Source organism: Phalangium opilio, unplaced genomic scaffold (assembly GCF_054372755.1).
Source record: "Phalangium opilio isolate 3A_F unplaced genomic scaffold, DU_Popi_V2 ptg000105l_1, whole genome shotgun sequence".
Classification (NCBI taxonomy): Eukaryota; Metazoa; Arthropoda; class Arachnida; order Opiliones; family Phalangiidae; genus Phalangium; species Phalangium opilio.
The window spans coordinates 2418217-2445378 of NW_028324207.1; the positions used below are offsets into that span (position 1 = coordinate 2418217).

A 27162-nucleotide genomic window follows, 5' to 3' on the forward strand; every position below is an offset into this window, starting at 1 on the left:
CCCCGATAAAAGCTCGACTACATTTTACATCTAACATGAAAATGTGCGGGGTCCCCGTACGAAGGCAAGCCTGCGGAATCTTTCCCTACTTAACTCATACATTGTTTGATAAAAAATATCTTTTGGAAATAACATGGATAGATTTAATTTTAGAAGTAGGAATGGAGAGCAGAGTAATGTGGGCGCTCGTCAAAGTCCTGGACCCCCTTCCACGGGACGAAGGGGAATGAAAGAAGAGGCGGGTCATAGTGACAGAGCTAAAAAGGAATTACGTACTTTTCGCCGTACTCGTCAGCAACGTCATCAAAACGAAGTTTAAGTGAGCCAATAAGATAATTTAAACTTTTCGTTACGTTACGTGTCGAAAGGAGGGGCTCTATACTGGGTGGTCTATGAGTCGGACTGAAGTAAATACTGAGCGTTCTCCATTCCTACTTCTAAAATTAAATCTATCCCTGGTAATAATAAGTTTAAGACACTTACCTAAAACTTTAATAAAACCGCGCAGCACCCTATAGACCTTCTACTAAATTAAAACAATGAAGATTGAATGAAGCTCGCTCGCGAAAGACCTGACATCTAGATTGATTGTGAAACGGCAATCAAAAAAATAAGCTTACTTCTGGAAATAATTTAGCCACGAGTGCCACCACGATTTTGTGACAGGTTAACCCTTTTGTTGTTCGTGGATGCCTTCAAGGGGTGATAGATTGTTGCCCGCAAAATACTTCAGATCATAACAAATCCAGTTTTAAATAAACAACATTTGCACGCCATTAAAAACAATGCCTCGAACGTACAATCATAATCCATTTCGTATGTCAACCGAGCTAACAGCGATATGTGTATACGAATAATGCGTTAAAAATGTAAAACATCATTAAATTAATGGAAAATGTAATAACAAACAATACTTTTAACTCATAAAAAAATCGACTCGGAGGGTTCAAACTGATTTTTCATTCTGAAAATTTTATATTGACTTTCTCTCAGATTTTGCCTAATTACCGTGTAAATTAATTAATATTCCCTTACCAATTTTAATTGTCGCTTTTATTTGTTATTGTAGAAAAGTCAGAAATCAGGGTTCGAACAACGTTTGGAAAACCGATTTCACTGACATTTTCAGGTTTTATCCCATATATTTCCAGGTGCAATGCCACCTAGTAACTATGGGATTGGTTATTTTTAGTTAGAGCAACCACTTCAGGGCAAAAGCCTCACAAATTATCCTGGATTTTACTAAAAATTATAAATTCCCCTGAATTTTACTAAAAATTATAAATTCCCCTGAATTTTACTAAAAATTATAAATTCCCCTGAATTTTACTAAAAATTATAAATTCCCCTGAATTTTACTAAAAATTATAAATTCCCCTGAATTTTACTAAAAATTATAAATTCCCCTGAATTTTACTAAAAATTATAAATTCCCCTGAATTTTACTAAAAATTATAAATTCCCCTGAATTTTACTAAAAATTATAAATTCCCCTGAATTTTACTAAAAATTATAAATTCCCCTGAATTTTACTAAAAATTATAAATTCCCCTGAATTTTACTAAAAATTATAAATTCCCCTGAATTTTACTAAAAATTATAAATTCCCCTGAATTTTACTAAAAATTATAAATTCCCCTGAATATTACTAAAAATTATAAATTCCCCTGAATTTTACTAAAAATTATAAATTCCCCTGAATTTTACTAAAAATTATAAATTCCCCTGAATTTTACTAAAAATTATAAATTCCCCTGAATTTTACTAAAAATTATAAATTCCCCTGAATTTTACTAAAAATTATAAATTCCCCTGAATTTTACTAAAAATTATAAATTCCCCTGAATTTTACTAAAAATTATAAATTCCCCTGAATTTTACTAAAAATTATAAATTCCCCTGAATTTTACTAAAAATTATAAATTCCCCTGAATATTACTAAAAATTATAAATTCCCCTGAATTTTACTAAAAATTATAAATTCCCCTGAATTTTACTAAAAATTATAAATTCCCCTGAATTTTACTAAAAATTATAAATTCCCTTGAATTTTACTAAAAATTATAAATTCCCCTGAATTTTACTAAAAATTATAAATTCCCCTGAATTTTACTAAAAATTATAAATTCCCCTGAATTTTACTAAAAATTATAAATTCCCCTGAATTTTACTAAAAATTATAAATTCCCCTGAATTTTACTAAGAATTCCCAGACATTTTCAGGGTTTCCAGGTTTATATAAACTCCGGAAATAATATTGTGGGTTTATAAATGACTAGAACTTCATCACAGAAATTTCCAGGTACTGTAGTAACCCTACTGCTACTACTTATACGTTGTTTACCAAAATCTTTATTTTTGAAAGCCTAGCGTTTCCGCTTTTAAACGTGACGTATTTAAAAAAAATAATCAGTACCGTACAATTACGTTACCATCTGTTTAAACGCGTTTTTCGAATTACAATAAAAATTCCTATTGTTCAAAATAATAAACTTTTATCCTGGTATGCCTAGGCCTTAACAAAACACCTTGATTCGCTTTGAGTGTTCTCGTTTAATATCAAATTTAAATCTTCAGTTCAAGGTTTTCTCAAAATGACGAAAAATACTTATTGAGGAAATTACTGAAATAAAATGATTAAAAAACACATAGAAATAAAGAAAAAACCGGTGTTTGGAGGGAAACATTTTGCCTCTAAGCGAATATAAACAAAACGGTTCAAGTCGCGTTAATACTTCGTTGCAATTTGGATATCATAAACCCTATAGTGGACAGTGAAAAAAAAGGCGGGTCATAGCGACAGAGGTAAAAAAGAATTACGTATATTTCGCCGTCCCCGTCAGCAACATCATCAAAACGTAGATTTGAGTGAGCCAATAAGATTATTTAAACTTTTCGTTACGTGTTTTAGGGAGGGACTCTATACTGGGCGATGAGTCGGAACAGAAGTGAGATGAGACCAGAAGTACTGAGCTAACCAAATTCTTCACTCGGCGAAAGTGAATATTCTTGATAACACACCAACGGTTGGCCCTCTGGTAGCGGTTTCTGAATTTTCCCTCCAAAACGTGAGACGCTCGCGGTGGTAGACGGCCGAACTAGATTCAAGCACCCGCGTTCGTGTTCGGCCGCTTTAGGTTGAGGGGAAGGGGGTAGGAAATGTTTTTGGAACTCGACCAATTTTGTTCTCAGTAGTGTAGGCGCGTGGGAAACGGCATAAAATCCACAAATTTGTTCACTAGTGCCAGGATCTACTATCAATGCTAGAGCCCTTCACTTCTAGTCTCATCTCACTTCTGGTCGGACTAGAGTAAATACTAACCGTTCTCCATTCCTACTTCTAAAATTAAATCTATCCCTGTTTTAATATAATTAATTTCAAAGTAATCACCTTCTAAATATAGGCGCTAGGAGGGGGAAGTAAATAAAATTATGGTATTCTCTTAATCTCACTGCAAAAGCGCCTGCAGTTTGACAAAAACAAAATCTACACCGTATACAGTTACAGCAGACGTTAAAACAATACTTCACTCATCAACTTCAAGTTTAGGAAACGAGGATAAATGTGGAAAATGATTGGGTAATAGAAGTCCGACCACTTTCACTAGGTTTTTTGTTTGAGGTCGCGACGGAAGCGGGTTACATAATTAAGAAAAAAAAGTCGCACGAAAAACGAATTTTATACGCAACTACTCTCGAATATCGCCTCGAGTGTAAATTGAATTTAGCGCGGTCGTACCGTTTCAAACATTACTAATGTTACTACATTCTCCATAGTGATAACTGTGTGCGTTGCTAAGCCTTTTTAACTAAACTAATCGTGTTAAATTCGCCTCGTTTCAACATGAGGTTAAAATTAATGTTTATATTATTGACGTTCGTGTGTTTACACGTGTTGATTAAGTGCAACGCGGATAACGCCGTTAGAAGATCAAACTTGTTGGATAACAAAAAATTTCGTCCGTCTTATACACTGGCCGAATTGTCCGAGAAGTATAAAGACGCGTTGGAATCCGGTTTAAAACACTTGTTACCGTTAGCCCTAAAAGCGAGTACCGAAGCTAAGTTAAATTCAAAATGTACCAGAGCGCTCTATAGGATTATAATTGGCGTTAGACAGTTGGAGGAATGGGCCATAAGTCGTAAGTTCATCATTTACTTAAAGAAATATTAAAGGTGGAACTGAGTCATAAACGTCGGACGCAACGCAATTTAGTACAGTCGAAGGCAGGGCGTCGTGCGCAAAAGGCAGAACGTTTGCGCACGACGCCCTGCCTTCGCCTGTACTAAATTGCTTTGCGTCCGACGTTTATGAATTCCACCTTTATTCAACTTTGAACCTCCAACTTCATGATGTCATTGCTATGCCGTTTTTGAAGATACTTGGAAATCTCTTTTGGGTATAATAGTCTCAGCTACGGGGGGGGGGGAGACCTCATATAAGCAGTTCCCGTATGTGTGAACTCCATAATGGCGGTCCTCATAACCGCGGTTCCCCAAAAACGCAGGTTACCCTGTTTGGGCAGTTCCCAAAAGTTCAGTACAATCGAATAGTCGTTTATGATGGTGTAGGTTCGGTTATTTGAACTCCAGTAGTGTTAGGGTCAGTTTAGGTATTGTAATTCTAACCCGAATAGTATTAGGTCAGGTAAGGTTAGGTTAGGTTAGCGTATAATGATCTTGTAGTACTTAATAGGTAAGGTAAACTGTAGAGATGGGCCGATACCGATCCCATATCGGTATCGGTACCGATATTTGACTTTAACCGATATATATGTATCGGTTAAAGATGAACCGATATTTCTACCCGATATTTTTTAAAGAAAAATATCGGTTCATTTTAAACTGATACCGATATATCGGTTAAAGTCAAATATCGGTACCGATACCGATATGGGATCGGTATCGACCCATCTCTACAACCTATATTATAGCATCTATTTTAATTATTGATATCGGTTAATATATCGGTATCGGTTTAATATCGGTTTATTCGAAGGATCGGGTAAAATATCGGTATCGGTACGTATCGGTTTCCCAAGTATCGAATGATATCAGTATCGGTTAAAACTGGTATCGGCCCATCTCTAGTAAACTGTAGAGTTAAGAATTTTTCAACACTCAAGCTAAAAACTGCTATTTCCCAAAACAGCAGCCGCTATTTCTAAATGAGCCGTTTTGAATAACGCCACTGTTTTTATGGAATCGCGGTTGCTATTTCGGGAACTGAGCGAGTTTTATCAAGAAGTGATATCTAGTTTATTAGGGAGAAGCTATAAGATGCCTAAGTATTCGCGCGCCATAGTCCCAGTCCCCTTTCAAAATACAAGGGGGGACGTAAAAGGAGGCCGGGCTATTTCGCCTCTCCTCAGTCGGAAAATACGTAATTTTCGTCATTCGCGTCGGTCTGACCTGGTTTTCAAGAACCAATGAGATGCTGGTTGTAATTTAGAGGCGGGGATTAACTCCGGACCTACATTTGGACTGGAGATAAAGCAGGAAATGTGGCGAATTTATACCTTCTCCCTAATAAACTAGTTATCACTTCTTGATTTTTACCTTCTTCCTAATTAACTAGTTATCACTTCTTGATTTTTACCTTCTTCCTAATAAACTAGTTATCACTTCTTGATTTTATAAAAGCTCGGTTCGTCTCGGGTTTAAAAAGCGGCGGCTCGACTCGATTAAAGCCGAGCTGAGGTCACGGGTAGGCTCGAAAATAATCGACACGAACCGAGCTGAGGTCACGAGTAGGCTCGAAAATAATCGACACGAGCCGAGCTGAGGTCACGAGTAGGCTCGAAAATAATCGACACGAGCCGAGCTGAGGTCACGGGTAGGCTCGAAAATAATCGACACGAGCCGAGCTGAGGTCACGGGTAGGCTCGAAAATAATCGACACGAGCCGAGCTGAGGTCACGGGTACTCTCGAAAATAATCGACACGAGCCGAGCTGGCTCGGTTAATAAATATGTTTATGAAAAATTGCTATTACCCACGTAGGACTTGAGAACGATGCTATCCCGTGTTTAGGAATGTAGTGGTTTAGTAAAAACCGCTCGGTAACAAGTGAAGAAATCGTTATACGCTCACGGTTAGAGGCGAGATCGGGAAAGCTAATTTCCCTACGCTTTAGGCCTATTTCATGTAAAAATACAACGGAACGCTATTGGTGGAGAAAATTTTAATAAAAAGGAAGCAATATTTCGATTTTCTCGGCTCGGCTCGACTTCAAAAAGCTCGCTCGTTAATTAACCGAGTCTACACTTTGTTGTCTGGCTCGAGCTCGTAACCAGTCCTAATTTTACTAATAGCCATGCGTATTCTGCTCTATCTAACCATACCCAAATACACAGTAACCTTGACCACCATGAGGTTTTGTAATTTCAAGCAGGGATAGATTTAATTTTAGGAGTAGGAATGGGGAACGGTTAGTATTTACCTCAGTCTGACTCATAGCCCAGTATAGAGCCCCCTCCCTTCAACACGTAACGAAAAGTTTAAATTCTCTTATTGGCTCACTTAAACTACGTTTTGATGACGTTGCTGACGGGGACGGCGAAAAATACGTAATTCCTTTTTACCTCTGTCGCTATGATCCACCTCTTCTTTCATACCCCCCCCCCGTCCCGGGGAAAGGGGTCCGGGACTTTGACGCGTGCCCAGATTACTCTGTTCTCCATTCCTACTTCTCAAATTAAATCTATCCCAGTTTCAAGTTAATCGCTACTTGAATTCAAACTTCACGACGTCATAACTGGGAGCTTTCAAAAACAATTAGAAATTCCTAAGAGATGTGATAACTCCAATTCCAATCAATCCAGTGACCTCAAATACTTGGGATTAAATTAATTAGCCATAAAGATAATTTGACCAGAAAAACGTCATAAAATTCCAGCTTATTAACCCTTGAGAAACATTCCCTAGTGGTTCAGATAGTCCAAACTTTCCGCTTTCAAAATATTCGGGGCTGACTCAACAACCACAAGTACTCGCTGTATAACATAATTTTACGCAACTTTCAGTGGTGGACGCGTCTGGCAAAATCCACAGTGGTATTTTCGACGGTACCGCGTCGGACTTTGGGGATTATGACGCTTGCCTAGCCGTCTCGGCGCAACGCGATGGCCTGAAAGGGGACACCCACGAGATATTCGCTGGACAATACTGTCTGGCCCAGTTCCTACCTCCACCCTTATTCAGATACAAAGACCTCAAACATTCGTCTACCTCCAACTTGACCATTAACGAACAACTTGGTGGAACCGAAACGGTAAATCAATTAATTATATATTAACATAAATAAATAAATAATTAAATTAAATACAGGGTGTTCCAAAAAGGGTAATTATAGGATCGAAGTACAGTGGAACTTTTCGGTGGGCAATCAATTATTTCTGAGTCGAAAATTATTTAACTTCTGGCGTCTTGTCACAAGGACACCCTACAGGGTTGCCACGGAATTTTCGGAACCAAATTCCCTGACTTTTCCAGGTTTTCCCTGACCTTTTTAGGCCGAAAGTGTAAATGTTTCCAGCACGTTTTAAGTGCTTATAATTAAATAAACCCTCTACATTAAGTTTTCCAATGTATTAGTTGGACCAAAATGATTAAGAAACATTTTACAGTCTAAGAGATTTTTTAGAGGCATTTTACTTTATAAAAACAACTCTAGACATTTTTAAGGATTGCTCTAGAGTTTTCTGTGTTAAGAGAGGATCAGGAGAAACTTTCATTACTTATTCAGTAAAGACTTTTCCCCAGAAATTTTAACCACTAAAATCAAATTCCCTGACTTTGCTGAAACTTTTCAAATTCCCTGACTTTGCTGAAACTTTTCAAATTCCCTGACTTCGCTGAAACTTTTCAAATTCCCTGACTTCGCTGAAACTTTTCAAATTCCCTAACTTTGCTAAAACTTTAAAAATTCCCTGACTTTTCGGCCAATTTTTAAATTCCCTGACTTTTCCAGGTTTTCCAGGATTTCCAGGTACTATGGCAAGCCTGTCTTAAACAAGTTATGATTGAAGTGTTTTACGGATAGTATTGTGTTAAATTAGTATTGTCTTTCAGTTTCTTACTAATTAAATTTAAAAAGGTCATCCATAAACCACTTTAAATCATAACTTATTTAGGGGGTGTCCCTTGTGGCAAAAACATACAAGCATAGAACATTTCTGACTCAAAATTGGTTGCCCATAGAACCGTCCCACACTGCAATTCGGTGCTATAATCACCTGTATTAATTTTAAATATTATAGATTTTCAAGAAATTGTTTAACCTGAACGTTGGTCCAAAATCACTTTCGACGCGATTCGGTGTCTGTATACCATCGACTTGTAGCGGTGACGATCTGAAGAACGCTCTAGATGTTGGTAAGTAAAATGTATTGAATAAATAATATTCTGGGGCTCAACGTTCGTGACACGTTTTTTTTTCTCAGTTAATTATCTCTAAATATTTAGGTTGAGCGTGTTAATAGCTTTAACTAGTAGAACGGCTTAGTTAGAGGTTTGCCAAAAAAAAAAAGGGAGAGAGAAAAAAATAGAAATGTTGTTTGATAAGGCTACTGTTTGAATGGTATATACTTTATCATTCCAGTGTTGAAAAGTATGGAGGTCGAAGTAAACATTATAAGTTGCCAAGCGAGAACCAATCAATATTGGGGTTCCGAACACGTGGGCTTGGCGTAAGTTTCATTAGTTATAACACGAACTGCTATGCTAACATTAAATATCAATAAAACGTTTTATAATTAAATTTCAGAACAATAATTGGAGTGCTATTTATAATGGTTTGCGTTGGGACAATAATGGACGTGGTTTTTCGACGAAGAAAACATTTAATAAGTCGATCCCTATCTCCCAATGGTAATAAAATAAGTTCATAAGATATGTTCCATAAGTTTGTCATTTGGTTACAAACTGGAGCTTATCATGAAGTGACGTAGGTCATAGATTCTCGTATAGCGACGCGTAGAAAGGCGCTGTCAAAGGCTTAGTACAGACTAAATAGGAGGATGGACTGCAAAACAGTGTGTAGTCAATTCTCGCTTGTAGTCCTCGAACTAGCTCGAGATGTAAGTCTCTCAGTAGCATTACAAAGTAATTGAAAGTATAGGTATTGTCATACTTATGGAACATATCTTATAAACTTATAGTAATAAGGATTTAATTTAATGTATGTACCAAAGACGGAAAAGGTATCATTATAATCAATACCTAACATTACAGATTACTGTATGAAATTCTGGCGTTCATTATCCGTTCTAATCAGCGCGAGGAAATTGATTTCGGCCACAAATGGCGACAACGAACAGTTTTTTTGCATGAAAGGGATTCGCGTCATAACCATGTTTTGGATTGTGTTATCCAACTGTTACTTCTTACCTCACGTTGGCTTCTTTTACAGGCTAAGTATGTAAACAGGGTGTTTCTAATAAGTCCGTCATAAATTAAGGGGGATGGTCTTTGGGCGATTTATCAGACTTATCAGAAACAGACTCCTGGCCTGATTAAAGGGGGAGGGCCGAGGGGGCACTGGTCCCCTGGGGGCAAGGCTTGTTAGGGGCGCATTGAGTTACCCATCCAACCATACTAAAAACTTGGGGATCAAGTAAACATGGGCCAAGTAATTTAGGAAAGTGTTCACTAACATATACCCCCTCCATCAGAATAGCATTACACCCAACTTTGGAGGCTCATAACTCTGGTTCTACTAGAGATAGGCAGATGCCCTTTTAATATGTTATAGTCCTATTTGCCCCCATCCAGCCATACTATAAACTTTGTGATCTAGTAAAATGGGGCCGAGTAATTAAGCAAAATGCTCATAAACATACCTTCCATAGGAATAGCATTACACCCAAATTTGGAGGCTCATAACTCTGGTTCTACTGGAGATGCCTTTTGAGTATGTTATAGTCAGGGCCGAGGGGGTACTGGCCCACGGGCGCAAGGCTTGTTGGGGGCGCAACATTTGCTGTTCCTTTTTTTTTTCGACTTAAAGGGCGCACATTATCTCGGCCCCCGGGTGCAAAATTGCTTAATTCGGCCCTGAACAGACTGTATAGTCAATGATTACCTCGAAATGTTAATAACATTTGAATCTTTTTAGAACGACTGGTCAGTCCAACCGACTACCACAATGACGTATTATTCGGTCTACTGTCCAATCCATCACCCGCTATTGATACGCTGTTCTTCATGAGGTCAGTTTGTTATAAACAGACGTTAATGAGATACAAGTCTCATACAATAATTAACATTTTTCCTTAGTGGTATGCTAATTTCCTACGAAGCCGGTAAACGTTTCTTGTTCAAAGGCGTTGATTTACAATTATGGAAATCATTTTGGCGAACGTTTCTAAGGTCAGTTAGTTTATATTTCTTTGTTTTGTCTGTTAATGGCGGACGCTCTTACAAAGTTTTTCTTTCCTTTTCTTAGGTTTTTGTTACCCGTTTTATTTACAATTTGGATTTTCGTCATCTTGCCCTCAATGGGTGATGGTCCTCAATGGATTGACTTGGTCAACCGTAGCGTGGACGTTTGTAGAATCAGTTGGTGGAAAAGTTTACTTTTCATTCAAAATTTCTGGAGTTACAATGAAAATGTACTCACTTTCGTTTTACTTCCATTTGCCTTTGATCCTACCAATGACCGCTTCTGAAAATAGTACGATATTTGTCTTATTTCAGTGCATGATTCACACTTGGGTAATATCCTTGTTGGTCCAGTACAGTTTTTTGAGCGTTATGTTGGTTTCGATGTTATACAAGTATGTGAATATTGATTTCAAATCAGGCTTAAGTTGAACGTACGACATTAAATTTTTCCATTTATATAAATTTTGAATAAAGAAAACCCAAATTGGGTATTTTCTTCAATGTAATGGTGATTATCGGAGCGGCAGGTGCAACTGGTTACATGAACTTTCAAAATCATTTTCCACCAAATTTAAGCTTGGCTGCTTTCAATACCGAGTAAGATAATTAAGATACGTTCATCATAAGTTCATAAGTTATGTTCCATAAGTTTGTCACTAGTTACCGAGAGCTTGTCATGAAGCGAGGTAGGTGAAACGTCATAGATTCTCGTAAAGCGACGCCTGGTAAGGCGCTGTCAAAGGCTAAATAGGAAGATGGACTGCAAAACCGAGTGTAGTCTGCAATTCTCGCTTGTCGTTCTCGAACTAGCTCTCAGTAAGTCTCTAGCATTACGAAGTATAGGTAGTGTCATACTTATGGAACGTATCATATGAACTTAGGGTTCATCTATAGTGGAGAGTAAGTAACAGTGAGCGTGACTCAATGAAATAAGTTTTGAGGTATAATTTCAGAGTTTATGAAAAGATAATGGACAAGGACCATCTGCGAACTTACACTCATATTGGTCCATTTTGCATCGGATTACTAGCCGGTTGTTTCCTGTTGAAACGCAAGAAGGTGCAATTCCACACGGCGACATTATGGGCCGGTTGGATTCTGTGTTTGTTTACGATTTGCGCCGTTATTTACGGTCTTCACAGATTTCCATACGAGGGTCAACTCTACACTACATTGTCCGCTATATATTCGGCCACTCATAGGATTGGTTGGTCATTGAGTTTGGCTTGGATATGCCTGCTTTGCGCCACTCGACACGGGGGTAGGTTCATACATTGAAATAAGTCTCAACCCTAACACTAAAAACAAATACTTAGGATTGGTCAACGAAATACTATCCTGGAGAGTTTTCATCCAACTGGACCACCTCTCCTACTTTGTCTACCTACTACATCCGTTGGTCATCTACTACTTTGCCGGACGTGCCCGTGAACGCTTAAGTTTCGGACATCCCGAAATGGTATTAAGTATAATAATTAAAAATGAACAGAGTGTCCAAAAAGTGTACTTTGGTCCTATTACCCATTTCTGGACCGCCCTGTATACCAGCCAGAACTGTTAATTACAACCCATGTATGAACCTTTTCAGATCCTCAGTTTCGTGGGCATTCTAACGATAACCCTAATCTGGTCCTTCTTGGCTTACTTATTCTTCTACTTCCCATTGAAACGCGTGGACACATTCTTATTTGAGCGCAAAAAGTCCAAGTCCATCGAAGAAGAGACCGACAAGGATGTCTTGGACACGGAAGCGGTCATCAGCTTGTACAAATCCGAAGGGGTCATCTCGAGAAAGAGTTCCTTGGTGGCTAATTCAGTCGTTAACGGGGAGTCGTGCTCGGGAGTGCAAGTGGACGCGTACTTGCGTAAAAAGAGGAAATCTTCCGTGGTTTTCAATGACCAACCCGAGATTCTAAACGAGGAATCGTTGATTACGCAAAGAAGGAATTCAGAGGCCGCTCAAAGGAAGAACTCGGAAGTGGCGACGCCTCATGGACAACGCAAGAAAAAATCCTCTTTGAAAAATGACAATGAGGCACAGGCCATCAAAAATACACGTAAGCAATTTGGGTTTAGGCTGGGCGTTGACCTAAAGGTCTATTGATGTTCAACTTCTTTTTATAGTAATGGGTGAACAATCAACTATCAGAGAAGAAACGGTAAGAAACGCCGGTACAAAGAACGAATCGTTTGTCGAGGACAATCCCAATGTCGAAGACGATGTTTTTGTCAACAAGGACTCTCCAAAATCAAAACCTACAAATCCTCAAAACGCCTAAACTAATTATTTATGGCTGAAATATATTTTCATAATTTATACATATACATCTTTTAAATATTGTAAAACATTAATAAAAATAAATTAAAGACTCTAATAAATATTTTTAATTACCGTGCCTACCTTAAGTACTCTGAGACAAAAGCAGACGCACTTAGGTAGCAACTTACTGGCATTACTAAAATACGCTGCGATACCAAATAGTATTGGCAGCCCAACACCTTTGACTGTATTAAGTCCTATGGGAAAATACAATGGGGTGCCATTAACCTATTTAAAACGTGTTCGATCGTGCATGAATTCATCCAAAAGTGGTGTAAAAATTAACCGATTAGTGTTGAGTTTAAAACCGTTTGAAAAACTTAATTCTGTGTCCCGGATGAGGTCGTCCAACTATTTCTGGTACAACTATAATTTTATCGCGTTGGTCTAAAGATATCCAAGTGAAATTTCGAACCAAATTGACCATAATGGTTTTCATTTCGTTCATGGCGAATTTTTGACCGATGCAGTTTCGTGGCCCAGCCGAAAATGGTATATAGGCGTATGGACTACGACCTTTGACCTGGTCAAGTTCGAATCTTTCCGGTATGAATTTCTCGGCGTCTGGAAACACGGTCGGATCAAGGTGTAAAAAGGCCACGTTAACAACGCAATTCGTGCCCTTTGGAATCAAGTATTTATCTGCGAGAATTAATTTTTAGTATTAACAAGAAGTGAGTAGCCAATCGAGAAACTTACCAATAACTAAGTCATCTTTAAGTTGCCTAGCAATGAAAGGCGCGGAAGGGTGAATTCTTAATGACTCCTAAAGACGATAACAATTACAAACTTGTCACTCTGCCAGTTTTCCTGCCCCAATAGGACAAGTGTGGCTTGCAGTTATTTGAGAGTGCAATTCAACCGAGATCTAAAACAGACTGAAAAGCTTGCAGTTCTGTTCGATTCAGTGATCATTCAGTACCAGGGCCGGATTAAAGGGGGCCGAGGGGGCACTGGCCCCCGGGCGCAAGGCTTGTTTGGGGGCGCATTGAGTTAAACTATTCCCCCCTTAGCAACATTTGCTGTTCCGTTTTTTTCGACACTATCTCGGCAAAATTGCTTAATTGGGCCCTGTTCAGTACCAAACCCGAGATGCGAGTGTCACAAATTTATAGAGATGGGCCGATACCGATACCAATATCGGAACCGATATTTGGCTAAACCGATATATCGGTATGGGTTTAAACTGGTATCGGCCCCTCTCTACAAATTTACCGTCAACCCTGAAGCACGATTAACGTTAAGAAGCGGAGACAGGTCAAGCCTATTTAGTGCAGTCTGTCTATAAATAATATAAGATCATTAAAGATATGAACCTTTAAAACGCATTCAAGATATTTCAAGGATTTTAAATGTTCAGGTTGAACGGGAGTATCGACATCTTTCCCCAATACAATTTCAATTTCCCGTAATATCTTTTCCTGAATATCGGAATGAAAACCGAGTTCGAAAACACACCAACTAAGAGCCGTTGTTGTAGTATCATGACCCTGTAGCGTAAACATTAAACAAACATATAGAAAAGTCCCAATATTATTTACAAACAAAAATAAGTAAACATACACCGAAAGTAAAGGTATTAACTTCGCAAATAATGTCATATTCGGTAAAATCGATAATTTTTAAATGTTCATCGAGTAGCAAATCGAGAAACGCCTTGTTCTTTTTGACATTATATTCTTCGTTGTTTTTGGAATGTTCTTTATTCGCTAGAAACTTACTTTTACGTTGATTAATTACCTTAAAAGGTTCAGTTAATTTGAATTTTGGTTTATCTACATTAAAATTGAAGTATTCGCACCATTTGCGATAGATTATGCAATTCTCGTACGCTTTCTTGATACAGCTTACCGACCGCGGAATGTTTAAAAATGAAATCAACCAATAACCACGGTTTTAAACGACGTTCGGTAAATATCCTAGTTACGCTGTGACAATTAGAAATTAACAATAAATAAATATAAGGTTTAAACTTTAACGTAAAATTAAGTTTGGTTTTTCCTAGGTGTGGTTATGTAACCAGACCTAGGTTTGCGACGGTGTTTTGTCTGTCTGTCAGTGTGTGTATGTTTGCTCAACGGAGTCAACAGTTTGCTTAATATACCCCAATAGTTGTTCATCTCGAAAATTACCTTAGCGAGTCATCAGAGTTTCGCCGTAGTTGACCGTTTAATTGGCGTAGCTATACTGGGCCTGTTCACTCCCTTAAAATAGGTCTTGTGTTAATTCGCGGTTACGCGGTTACCGTCGTCTGCTATTGTGCATGCTAGAACTTCCTCGATTTGTGTTTGTAGTCAGGACAGAGTAGCTGGTAATGTTTTAAAAAGTATTTGAAGGTATAATATGGATTTAAGTTAGGTTTTCGAAGCAATAGAAGAACACATAAAACTAGATACGTTTAAAACAAATCTCGGTAATTTAGCTATAGCGCGAGCAGCTTGCGTCGTGATGCGCGTGATCGAGTGGGCTATGGTTAAACCAAGGAGCATAAATGTCTGAACTACTTTCAGTCGCGAGTTTGCAAGTCCACCAGTCACTAGTAAACTAAATAGTTATTGGCGAAACTTTGATGTCCGCGTTTTTTAACACAGGCTCTATGGCCATTGTCATACTTTCCCTCTCATCCACATTTGGAAACACGAATACTGTACGAAACTAACACCCGACCCAACCACACCTAGCTAATACGGAAATTGTTTTACGTGACTTGTTACAAATAAATTGCAAAACATCGAACTTTTGTAATGCTTTCATAAAAGGCGAACTGCCGTCTTCTTGGGTTGAGATTGAAATTCCCAATGCCGTTTCTTAATGAAACAAATTACGATAATTAAGTACAAATTGTAATTACCTAAGGTATTAACTCGAGTAAATCTGATTTTTAATAGATAAAAATGCCAAATATAACTACTATAGCCTATTAAAAACTAAATATAGCTACATATAACCCATCTATTATCTACTAAAAATTAGTTATAGCTATTATAATCAATTAAAAATTAAATATAGCTACTATAATCTATTAAAATTAAATATAGCTACTATAATATATTAAAAATTAAATATAGCTACTATAATATATTAAAAATTAAATATAGCTACTAAAAATTAAATATACATTATTTTATCGATTAAAAACTAAATATACATTATTTTATCGATTAAAAACTAAATATAGCTACTATAATCGATTAAAAACTAAACATAGCTACTATAATCGACTTAAAACTAAATATAGCTACTATAATCGATTAAAAACTAAACATAGCTACTATAATCGATTAAAAATTAAATAAAAATTAATATTTACCGTGAATAATATCTATCGTACAAAAAGATATTAAGGATAAGGCGTCAACGTAATCTTCATCAACTAATTGCTTAATTTTCTTGACCATAATTTTAGAATGTTTATCGAAAACGGATTGAAAGTCGTCCAAAATAGAAAAATGAAAGCTCGGTGTTAAGAGCCGCCTGCGATTTTTCCACGCTGACCCTTTGCTAATGAAATTAAAGCGTTCAATGTAAAGATTCGATATTCGGAGAGTAGTCATTCTAAATTAATTAGGCTATTAGCGATTATATCACCTCGTCAAGATGGCCGAACCGAGCCAGGTTTCCAGAGTTTTATAATCGTCGGATTTTTCTATTTCTTTGCTACTGCTAAGCAGCGCCTGCCGCCAAAGAAAATTTGCAAATTTAAAAGTTCTTATGAAACACGTGGGAGGAGTTTGCCTACCTCAACATTTTTCGACGTGTAAACGACTACAAATGGAATAATGTTCATCTTCCAACTTCGGAATATTCCTTCTTTTTCAAATATTTTCGATGTGCCCATCATTCCAAAGTACATTTCTATACAATGAAAAATAAACGTGTGACACAAATTGTGTGATGAATGTGTGACACAAATAATGTGATGAATGTGTGACACAAATAGTGTGATAAACGTGTGACACAAATAGTGTGAAAAATTAGTAATAAATATATGACACAATTAGTAATAAGTATGTGACACAAATAGTGATAAATATATGACACAATTCAATTAGTAATAAATATATGACACAATTCAATTAGTAATAAATATATGACACAATTCAATTAGTAATAAATATATGACACAATTCAATTAGTAATAAATATATGACACAATTCAATTAGTAATAAATATATGACACAATTCAATTAGTAATAAATATATGACACAATTCAATTAGTAATAAATATATGACACAATTCAATTAGTAATAAATATATGACACAATTCAATTAGTAATAAATATATGACACAATTCAATTAGTAATAAATATATGACACAATTAGTGATAAGTATGTGACACAAATAGTGATAAATAAATGACACAATTCAATTAGTAATAAATATATGACACAATTAGTGATAAGTATGTGACACAATTAGTGATAAGTATGTGACACAAATAGTGATAAATATATGACACAATTCAATTAGTAATAAATATATGACACAATTAGTGATAAGTATGTGACACAAATAGTGATAAATAAATGACACAATTCAATTAGTAATAAATATATGACACAATTAGTGATAAGTATGTGACACAATTAGTGATAAGTATGTGACACAAATAGTGATAAATATATGACACAATTCAATTAGTAATAAATATATGACACAATTAGTGATAAGTATGTGACACCAATAGTGATAAATATATGACACAATTCAATTAGTAATAAATATATGACACAATTAGTGATAAGTATGTGACACAAATAGTGATAAATATATGACACAAATAGTGATAAATATATGACACAATTCAGTTAGTAATAAATATATGACACAATTAGTGATAAGTATGTGACACAATTAGTGATAAGTATGTGACACAAATAGTGATAAATAAATGACACAATTCAATTAGTAATAAATATATGACACAATTAGTGATAAGTATGTGACACAAATAGTGATAAATATATGACACAATTCAATTAGTAATAAATATATGACACAATTAGTGATAAGTATGTGACACAAATAGTGATAAATATATGACACAATTCAATTAGTAATAAATATATGACACAATTTGTGATAAGCATGTGACAAAAATAGTATTGATAAACATGTGACACAAATAGTATTGATAAACATGTGACACAAATAGTATGGTACACATGTGACACAAATAGTATGGTACACATGTGACACAAATATTATGATATACATGTGACACAAATAGCATAATAAATATGTGACACAAATAGTATAATAAATATGTGACACAAATAGTATAATAAATATGTGACACAAATAGTATAATAAATATGTGACACAAATAGTATAATAAATATGTGACACAAATAGTATAATAAATATGTGACACAAATAGTATAATAAATATGTGACACAAATAGTATAATAAATATGTTACACAAATAGTATGATATATATGTGACACAAATAGTACAATAAACATGTGTAACAAATAATATGATAAACATGTGTAACAAATAATATGATAAACATGTGTAACAAATAGTATTATAAATGTGTGACACAAATAGTATTATAAATGTGTGACACAAATAGTATTATAAATGTGTGACACAAATAGTATTATAAATGTGTGACACAAATAGTATGATAAATGTGTGACACAAATAGTATGATAAATGTGTGACCATAATCGTATGATAAATATATGACACAATTAGTGACAAATATGCGACACAAATAGTATGATAAATGTGTGACCATAATCGTATGATAAATATATGACACAATTAGTGATAAATATGCGACACAAATAGAAATAAATATGTGATTTATATTCGACCTATCAATCACACACAATTGAATAATTGTATCAGTTACACTTCCACTTTAACCTGAGAACTAACTTAAGGATGACTACTTACCGGAAGCAATTGGATAGGGAAGCTTTCCTGGTCTTAAATAACGGGTGACATGTTACCCAAAATAGGTAGCCCAGTCAACCCTGGAATTCTATTAATTACCGCTGACAATTTCCGCAGATTCATGTAAAACTCGATTATTTTGAATACGTAATATATTACTGTACACGCGAAAATAAATCTTAACGGATATACCACTATTAGGCTGAAAAAATGAAACATATCCGAGGCTGATAGTTAACGGAGTCGAACTGAACGATAATGAGATGTTTGCTGGTAGGATAAAGTGTACGGGTGAACAAAACACTAAGTGTAAAGGGAGAAAACATCTCACTTGCCAACCTACAAGTACGTTAAACTCTTGCTAGATTAATTCTATACGTACAACCATAAGTTTATAAAATATTTTCCATAAGTATGACACTTTCTATACTTCGTAATGCTATCTAGAGACTTACAGTTCGAGCAGATCAGGGTTGCCACGGAATTTTCAGAACCAAATTCCCTGACTTTTCCAGGTTTTCCCTGACCTTTTTAGGCCGAAAGCGTAAATGTTTACAGCACGTTTAAAGTGCTTATAATTAAATAAACCCTCTACATTAAGTTTTCCAATGTATTTGTTTCACCAAAATGATTAAGAAACATTTTAACTATAAAGAACAGTCTAAGAGAGCATTTACTTTACAAAAACAATTCTAAACATTTTTAAGGATTGCTCTAGAGTTTTCTGTGTCAAGAGAGGATGAGGAGAAACTTTCATTACTCTTTCAATAAAGACTTATCCCCAGAAATTTTACCCACTAAAATCAAATTCCCTGACTTTGCTGAAACTCTTAAAATTCCCTGACTTTTCCCTGACCTTTTCGGCCCATTTTTAAATTCCCTGACTTTTCCAGGTTTTCCAAGTACTGTGGCAACCAGCTAGTTCGAGAACGACGGAAGCGAGAATCGACTACACTCGGACTATTTTGCAGTCCATCTTCCTATTTAGTCTGTATATATGATAGCGCCTCACCAGGAGTCGCTTTACGAGAATCTATGATCTACGTCCTTTCAGGACAAGCGATTAAGTAACCACTGACAAACTTATGAAACATACCTTATGAACTTATGGTATAACAGATTTTTTTTTTTCAAAAAGGCGGGGTTGCAGCAGCAACTGCTTGTAATTTGATATGTTAATGGAGAGACAACAAAAAGGACTTCAAAGTTACCAGACAAACAAAGTCCTTATTCATCATTTTGGGTCTTATATAATGATAAACATGACAGAGATACTATCCTGGAGAGTTTTCATCCAACTGGACCACCTTTCCTACTTTGTCTACCTACTACATCCGTTGGTCATCTACTACTTTGCCGGACGTGCCCGTGAACGCTTAAGTTTCGGACATCCCGAAATGGTATTAAGTATAATAATTAAAAATTAACAGAGTGTCTAAAACGTGTATTTCGGTCCTACCACTCAGCCAGAACTGTTAATTATAAACCGTGTTTGAATTTAATATTTTCAGATCCTCAGTTTCGTGGGCATTCTAACGATAACCCTAATCTGGTCCTTCTTGGCTTACTTATTCTTCTACTTCCCATTGAAACGCGTGGACACATTCTTATTCGAGCGCAAAAAGTCCAAAGCCATCGAAGAAGAGACCGACAAGGATGTCTTGGACACGGAAGCGGTCATCAGCTTGTACAAATCCGAAGGGGTCATCTCGAGAAAGAGTTCCTTGGTGGCTAATTCAGTCGTTAACGGGGAGTCGTGCTCGGGAGTGCAAGTGGACGCGTACTTGCGTAAAAAGAGGAAATCTTCCGTGGTTTTCAATGACCAACCCGAGATTCTAAACGAGGAATCGTTGATTACGCAAAGAAGGAATTCAGAGGCCGCTCAAAGGAAGAACTCGGAGGTGGCGACACCTCATGGACAACGCAAGAAAAAATCCTCTTTGAAAAATGACAATGAGGCACAGGCCATCAAAAATACACGTAAGCAATTTGGGTTTAGGCTGGGCGTTGACCTAAAGGTCTATTGATGTTCAACTTCTTTTTATAGTAATGGGTGAACAATCAACTATCAGAGAAGAAACGGTAAGAAACGCCGGTACAAAGAACGAATCGTTTGTCGAGGACAATCCCAATGTCGAAGACGATGTTTTTGTCAACAAGGACTCTCCAAAATCAAAACCTACAAATCCTCAAAACGCCTAAACTAATTATTTATGGCTTAAATATATTTTCATAATTTATACATATACATCTTTTAAATATTGTAAAACATTAATAAAAATAAATTAAAGACTCAAATAAATATTTTTAATCACCGTGCCTACCTTAAGTACTCTGAGACAATGCAGACGCACTTAGTTAGCAACTTACTTGCATTACTAACATACGCTGCGTGATACCAAATAGTATTGGCAGCCCAACACCTTTGACTGTATTAAGTTCTATGGGAAAATACCATGGGGTGCCGTTAACCTATAGAAAACGTGTTTGTTCGTGCAGGGGTTCATCCAAAAGTGGTGTAAAATTTTAACCGATTAATGTTAAAACCGTTTGAAAAACTTAATTCTGTGTCCCGGATGAGGTCGTCCAACTATTTCTGGTACAACTATAATTTTATCGCGTTGGTCTAAAGATATCCAAGTGAAATTTCGAACCAAATTGACCATAATGGTTTTCATTTCGTTCATGGCGAATTTTTGACCGATGCAGTTTCGAGGCCCAGCCGAAAATGGTATATAGGCGTATGGACTGCGACCTTTGACCTGGTCAAGTTCGAATCTTTCCGGTATGAATTTCTCGGCGTCTGGAAACACGGTCGGATCAAGGTGTAAAAAGGCCACGTTAACAACGCAATTCGTGCCCTTTGGAATCAAGTATTTATCTGCGAGAATTAATTTTTAGTATTAACAAGAAGTGAGTAGCCAATCGAGAAACTTACCAATAACTAAGTCATCTTTAAGTTGCCTAGCAATGAAAGGCGCGGAAGGGTGAATTCTTAATGACTCCTAAAGACGATAACAATTACAAACTTGTCACTCTGCCAGTTTTCCTATCCCCAATAGTTAGTGTGCGGACAAATGTGGCCCTGCAGTCATTTGAGAGTGCAATTCAACCGCGATCTAAAACAGACTGAAAAGCTTGCAGTTCTGTTCGATTCAGTGATCATTCAGTACCAGGGCCGGATTAAAGGGGGGGGCGAGGGGGCACTGGTTTGTTTGGGGGCGCATTGAGTTAAACTATTCCCCCTTAGCAACATTTGCTGTCCGTTTTTTCCGACACTATCTCGGCCCCCGGGTGCAAAATTGCTTAATTGGGCCCTGTTCAGTACCAAACCCGAGATGCGAGTGTCACATATTTATAGAGATGGGCCGATACCGATACCAATATCGGAACCGATATTTGGCTAAACCGATATATCGGTATCGGTTTAAACCGGTATCGGAACATCTATAGAGATGGGCCGATATCGTTGCAATATCGGTGCCGATATTTGGCTAAACCGATAAATCGGTATGGGTTTAAACTGGTATCGGCCCATCTCTACAAATTTACCGTCAACCCCGAAGCACGGTTAATGTTAATAAGCGGGGACGGAAATTTCTCTAGCCTATTTAGTGCAGCCTGTCTATAAATAATATAAGATCATTAAAGATACGAACCTTTAAAACGCATTCAAGATATTTCAAGGATTTTAAATGTTCAGGTTGAACGGGAGTGTCGACATCTTTCCCCAGTACAATTTCAATTTCCCGTAATATCTTTTCCTGGATATCGGACTGAAAACCGAGTTCGAAAACACACCAACTAAGAGCCGTTGTTGTAGTATCATGACCCTGTAGCGTAAACATTAAACAAACATATAGAAAAGTCCCAATATTATTTAGAAACAAAAATAATTAAACATACAGCGAAAGTAAAGGTATTAACTTCGCAAATAATGTCGTATTCGGTAAAATCGCTATTTTTTAAATGTTCATCGAGTAGCAAATCGAGAAACGCCTTGTTCTTTTTGACATTATATTCTTCGTTGTTTTTGGAATGTTCTTTATTCGCTAGTAACTTACTTTTGCGTTGATTAATTACCTTAAAAGGTTCAGTTAAATTGAATTTTTGGCTTATCTACATTAAAATTGAAGAATTCGCACCATTTGCGATAGATTATGCAATTCTCGTACGCTTTCTTGATACAGCTTACCAACCGCGGAATGGTTAAAAATGAAATCAACTAATAACCACGGCTTTAAAGGACGTTCGGTAAATATCCTAGTTACGCTGCGACAATTAGAAATTGGCAATAAATAAATACACGGTTTAAACTTTAAACGTTAACGTAAAACTAAGTTTGGTTTTTGCTAGGTGTGGTTATGTAACCAGACCTAGCTTTTGCGTCGTTGACAATCTCAAAAATTACCTTAGCGAGTTAGGAAACACTAACACTGTTATTACTGTACAACATATCATAAGCACTTACGAAACTAACACCCAAACACCCGTCCCAACCACACCTAGCTAATACGGAAATTGTTTTACGTGACTTGTTTCAAATAAATTGCGAAACGTCGAACTTTTGTAATGCTTTCATGAAAGGCGAACTGCCGTCTTCTTGGGTTGAGATTGAAATTCCCAATGCCGTTTCTTAATGAAACAAATTACGATAATTATGTTTAAATTGTAATTACCTAGGATATAAACTAGAGTTAATCTGATTTTTAATCGATAAAAAGCTAAATATAGCTACGACAATAGATTAAAAACTAAATATAGCTACATATAACCCATTTAAAACTAAATGTTTCTAATCTACTAAAAATAAATTATAGCTATTATAATCGATTAAAAACTAAATAAAGCTACTATAATCTATTAAAAATTAAATACATATTATTTTACCGATTAAAAACTAAATATAGCTACTATAATCGATTAAAAACTAAATATAGCTACTATAATCGATTAAAAACTAAATATAGCTACTATAATCGATTAAAAACTAAATATAGCTACTATAATCGATTAAAAACTAAATATAGCTACTATAATCGATTAAAAACTAAATATAGCTACTATAATCGATTAAAAACTAAATATAGCTACTATAATCGATTAAAAACTAAATATAGATTATTTTACCGATTAAAAATTAAATTAAAAATGAATATTTACCGTGAATAATATCAATCGTACAAAAAGATATTAAGGATAAGGCGTCAACGTAATCTTCATCCACTAATTGCTTAATTTTCTTGACCATAATTTTAGAATGTTTATCGAAAACGGATTGAAAGTCGTCCAAAATAGAAAAATGAAAGCTCGGTGTTAAGAGCCGCCTGCGATGTTTCCACGCTGACCCTTTGCTAATAAAATTGAAGCGTTCAACGTAAAGATTCGATATTCGGAGAGTAGTCATTCCAAATTAATTCGGCGATTAGCGATTATATTACCTCGTCAAGATGGCCGAACCGAGCCAGCTTTCCAGAGTTTTATAATCGTCGGATTTTTCTATTTCTTTGCTACTGCTAAGTAGCGGCTGCCGCCAAAGAAAATTTGCAAATTTAGAAGTTCATTAGTGAATTCAGTCTTCATTGTTAACGAATGCGGACTAATTAAATAAGTTCTTATGAAACACGTGGGAGGAGTATATCTACCTCAACATTTTTCGACGTGTAAACGACTACAAATGGAATAATGCTCATCTTCCAACTTCGGAATATTCCCTCTTTTTCAAATATTTTCGATGTGCCCATCATTCCAAAGTACATTTCTATACAATGAAAAATAAATAAATAGTGTGATGAATGTGTGACACAAATAGTACGATAAACATGTGACAAAAATAGTAATAAATGTGTGACATAAATAGTAATAAATATGTGACAACAAATAGTATTATAAATGTGTGACACAAATAGTATTATAAATGTGTGACACAAATAGTAATAAACATGTGAATGTGACACAAATAGTAATAAACATGTGAATGTGACACAAATAGTAATAAACATGTGAATGTGACACAAATAGTATTATAAATGTGTGACACAAATAGTATTATAAATGTGTGACACAAATAGTATTATAAATGTGTGACACAAATAGCAATAAATGTGTGGCACAAATAGTATTATAAATGTGTGACAAAAATAGTATTATAAATGTGTGACAAAAATAGTATGATAAATATATGACACAATTAGTGATAAATATGCGACACAAATAGAAATAAATATGTGATTTATATTCGACATATCAATCACACGCAATTGAATAATTCTATCAGTTAGACTTCCACTTTAACCTAACTAACTTAAAGGGAGGGTGAAGTAGAAAATCAAGTGATTTTTTATCGATTCTTCTACTAATTATAAGACCAGTCTGCATAGTGAAACATCCAGGAAATACTTCCGAATGATTTTAAAATTCAAATTAGGTTCCGATTTTAACGATAATTTGAAACTAGCACCTCCGACCAATCACGTAACGCCCTGCCTTTTTGTTAACAAAATTCTCGTGGCACGTTCCATGTCTCGCGCCACGATTATCACGTAGCGCGCGAATTTTATCAAATCTCGTGATAAATTTCTTTAGGCATGGCGCGTGCCACGAGAATTTTGTTAACAAGAAGGCAGGGCGTTACGTGATTGGTCGGAGGTGCTAGTTTCAAATTATCCTTAAAATCTGAACCTAATTTGAATTTTAAAATCATTCGGAAGTATTTCCTGAATGTTTCACTATGCAGGCTGGTCTTATAATTAGTAGAAGAATCGATAAAAAATCACTTGATTTTCTACTTCACCCTCCCTTTAAGGATGACTACTTACCGGAAGCAATTGGATAGGGAAGCTTTCCTGGCCTTAAATAACGGGGTGACATGTTACCCAAAATAGGTAGCCCAGTCAACCCTGGAATTCTATTAATTACCGCTGATAATTTACGCAGATTCAGGTAAAATTCGATTATTTTGAATACGAAAAATATTACTGTACACGCGAAAATAAATCTTAACGGATATACCACTATTAGGCTGAAAAAATGAAACATATTCGAGGCTGATCGTTAACGGAGTCGAACTGAACGATAATGAGATGTTTGTTGGTAGGATGAAGTGTACGGGGGAGCAAAACACAAAGTGTAAAGGGAGAGAACATCTCACTTGTCAAACTACAAGTACGTTAAACTCTTGCTAGATTATTTCTATACGTGCAACCAGAAGTGAGATGAGACTAGAAGTGAAGGGCTCTAGCATTGATAGTAGATCCTGGCACTAGCGAACAAATTTGAGGATTTTATGCCGCTTCCCACGCGCTAAAACTAGAGAGAAAAAAATTGGTCGAGTTCCAAAAACATTTCCTACCCCCTTCCCCTCAACCTAAAGCCGCGGAACACGGACGCGGGAGCTTGAATCTAGTTCGGCCGTCTACCGCCGCGAGCGTCTCACGTTTTGGAGGGAAATTCAGAAACCACTACCAGAGGGCCAACCGTTCGGGTGTTATCAAGAATATTCACTTTCGCCGAGTGAAGAATTCGGTTAGCTCAGTACTTCTGGTCTCATCTCACTTCTGGTACAACCATTGGTTTATAAAATATGTTCCATAAGTATTACACTTTCTATACTTCGTAATACCATCTAGAGACTTACAGCTCGAGCTAGTTCGAGAACGACGGTCGACCGAGGGGTTAGTCACTTGAATAATCAGTTGTACAAAACCGCAGAAATCGATTACTTGATTTCTAGAATTCTTAGTAAATCATAAGTAATCAAAATCATTCTTGTGGGTAATCAAAGGTAATCAGAAATCTCTGATAATCACTGAAAATCACGTGAAATCTTGAGAAAATCGGAAATAATCATATTATTTACTAGTAATCTTTTGCAATCACCTCGGTAATCACACTTTTCGTGAAATAATCACACATAAATCAATAGAGGAATTCGAAAATTCAAAATAAAAATCGTAATCAGTTGAAATAGAGATAATCACTGCATTCATCGTAATTCACGAAGAATCCAGTGGTAATCACGGCATTCACCAAAAATCACCGGAATTCATTGGAATTCAAACAGAAATCACAAGAAATCTGCGGCAATAACGGGAAATCAGTGTAAAGATTATGAAAATCACCGAAAATAATCGTAATCACGGAAATCAAGGAATTCGTTCAGTAATCAACGAAATTCACCTAAAAATTCAGAAATCAGTAATCAGGTGTACAAAATTTTGGCATGTGACTAGCCCCTCGGCGAGAATTGACTACACTCGGTCAGGACTTCCATCTTCCTATTTAGTCTGTATTACTAAGCCCTGATAGCGCCTCACTAGGAGTCGCTTTACCTCGAATCTATGATCTACGTCATTTCAGGACAAGCGAGTCTGTAACCAGTGACAAACTTATGAAACATATCTTATGAACTTATGGTATAACAGATGTTTTTTTTTCAAAAAGGCGGGGTTACAGAAGCGTCTGCTTTGTAATTTGTTATGTGAATGCAGAGATGACAAAAGGGACTTCAAAGTTACCAGACAAACAAAGACTAGATAAAAAC

General features: G+C 36.2%; 4 protein-coding genes across 6 annotated transcripts in view; 2 read left to right on the forward strand and 2 right to left on the reverse strand.

The window, feature by feature from the left end:
- Positions 1–3844: 3844 nt before the first annotated feature.
- Positions 3845–12774, forward strand: LOC149625224 (nose resistant to fluoxetine protein 6-like). The gene is made up of 15 exons (XM_089852086.1): positions 3845–4142; positions 7026–7273; positions 8262–8376; positions 8603–8690; positions 8768–8871; positions 9235–9417; positions 10118–10211; positions 10279–10371; positions 10448–10613; positions 10699–10778; positions 10861–10983; positions 11340–11647; positions 11703–11845; positions 11975–12443; positions 12511–12774. The coding sequence occupies exons 1-15, from the start codon at positions 3845–3847 to the stop codon at positions 12663–12665; spliced, it is 2667 nt and encodes an 888-aa protein (XP_089708212.1). The 3' UTR covers positions 12666–12774.
- Positions 12671–16811, reverse strand: LOC149625225 (cytochrome P450 4c3-like). The gene is made up of 9 exons (XM_089852017.1): positions 16446–16811; positions 16295–16380; positions 16017–16207; positions 15444–15513; positions 14508–14634; positions 14270–14446; positions 14023–14196; positions 13406–13472; positions 12671–13348 (listed from the first exon to the last, which is right to left on the reverse strand). The coding sequence occupies exons 1-9, from the start codon at positions 16557–16559 to the stop codon at positions 13008–13010; spliced, it is 1347 nt and encodes a 448-aa protein (XP_089708143.1). The 5' UTR covers positions 16560–16811; the 3' UTR covers positions 12671–13007.
- Positions 16812–18835: 2024 nt separating this feature from the next.
- LOC149625226 (uncharacterized) lies at positions 18836–20943 on the forward strand. Its single transcript, XM_089852022.1, has 5 exons — positions 18836–18965; positions 19514–19687; positions 19759–20020; positions 20132–20600; positions 20668–20943. Exons 3-5 carry the CDS (start codon positions 19793–19795, stop codon positions 20820–20822), a joined length of 852 nt encoding a protein of 283 aa, XP_089708148.1. The 5' UTR covers positions 18836–18965; positions 19514–19687; positions 19759–19792; the 3' UTR covers positions 20823–20943.
- The window catches only part of LOC149625227 (cytochrome P450 4c3-like), a 75711-nt gene continuing 69373 nt past the window's right edge, over positions 20825–27162 (reverse strand). For 2 of the 3 annotated variants that reach the window (XM_089852021.1, XM_089852020.1), the window contains exons 3-11: positions 24266–24381; positions 24062–24147; positions 23784–23974; positions 23186–23255; positions 22766–22892; positions 22527–22703; positions 22280–22453; positions 21559–21625; positions 20825–21501 (exon numbers count right to left, since the gene is read on the reverse strand). In XM_089852021.1, coding sequence (XP_089708147.1) covers positions 21161–21501; positions 21559–21625; positions 22280–22453; positions 22527–22703; positions 22766–22892; positions 23186–23255; positions 23784–23974; positions 24062–24147; positions 24266–24379 — 1347 coding nt within the window. In that variant the 5' untranslated portion in view covers positions 24380–24381 and the 3' untranslated portion in view covers positions 20825–21160. Of the gene's footprint in view, positions 21502–21558; positions 21626–22279; positions 22454–22526; positions 22704–22765; positions 22893–23185; positions 23256–23783; positions 23975–24061; positions 24148–24265; positions 24382–25438; positions 25986–27162 lie in introns of those variants that run through there. The other variant, XM_089852019.1, reaches the window with a different exon arrangement.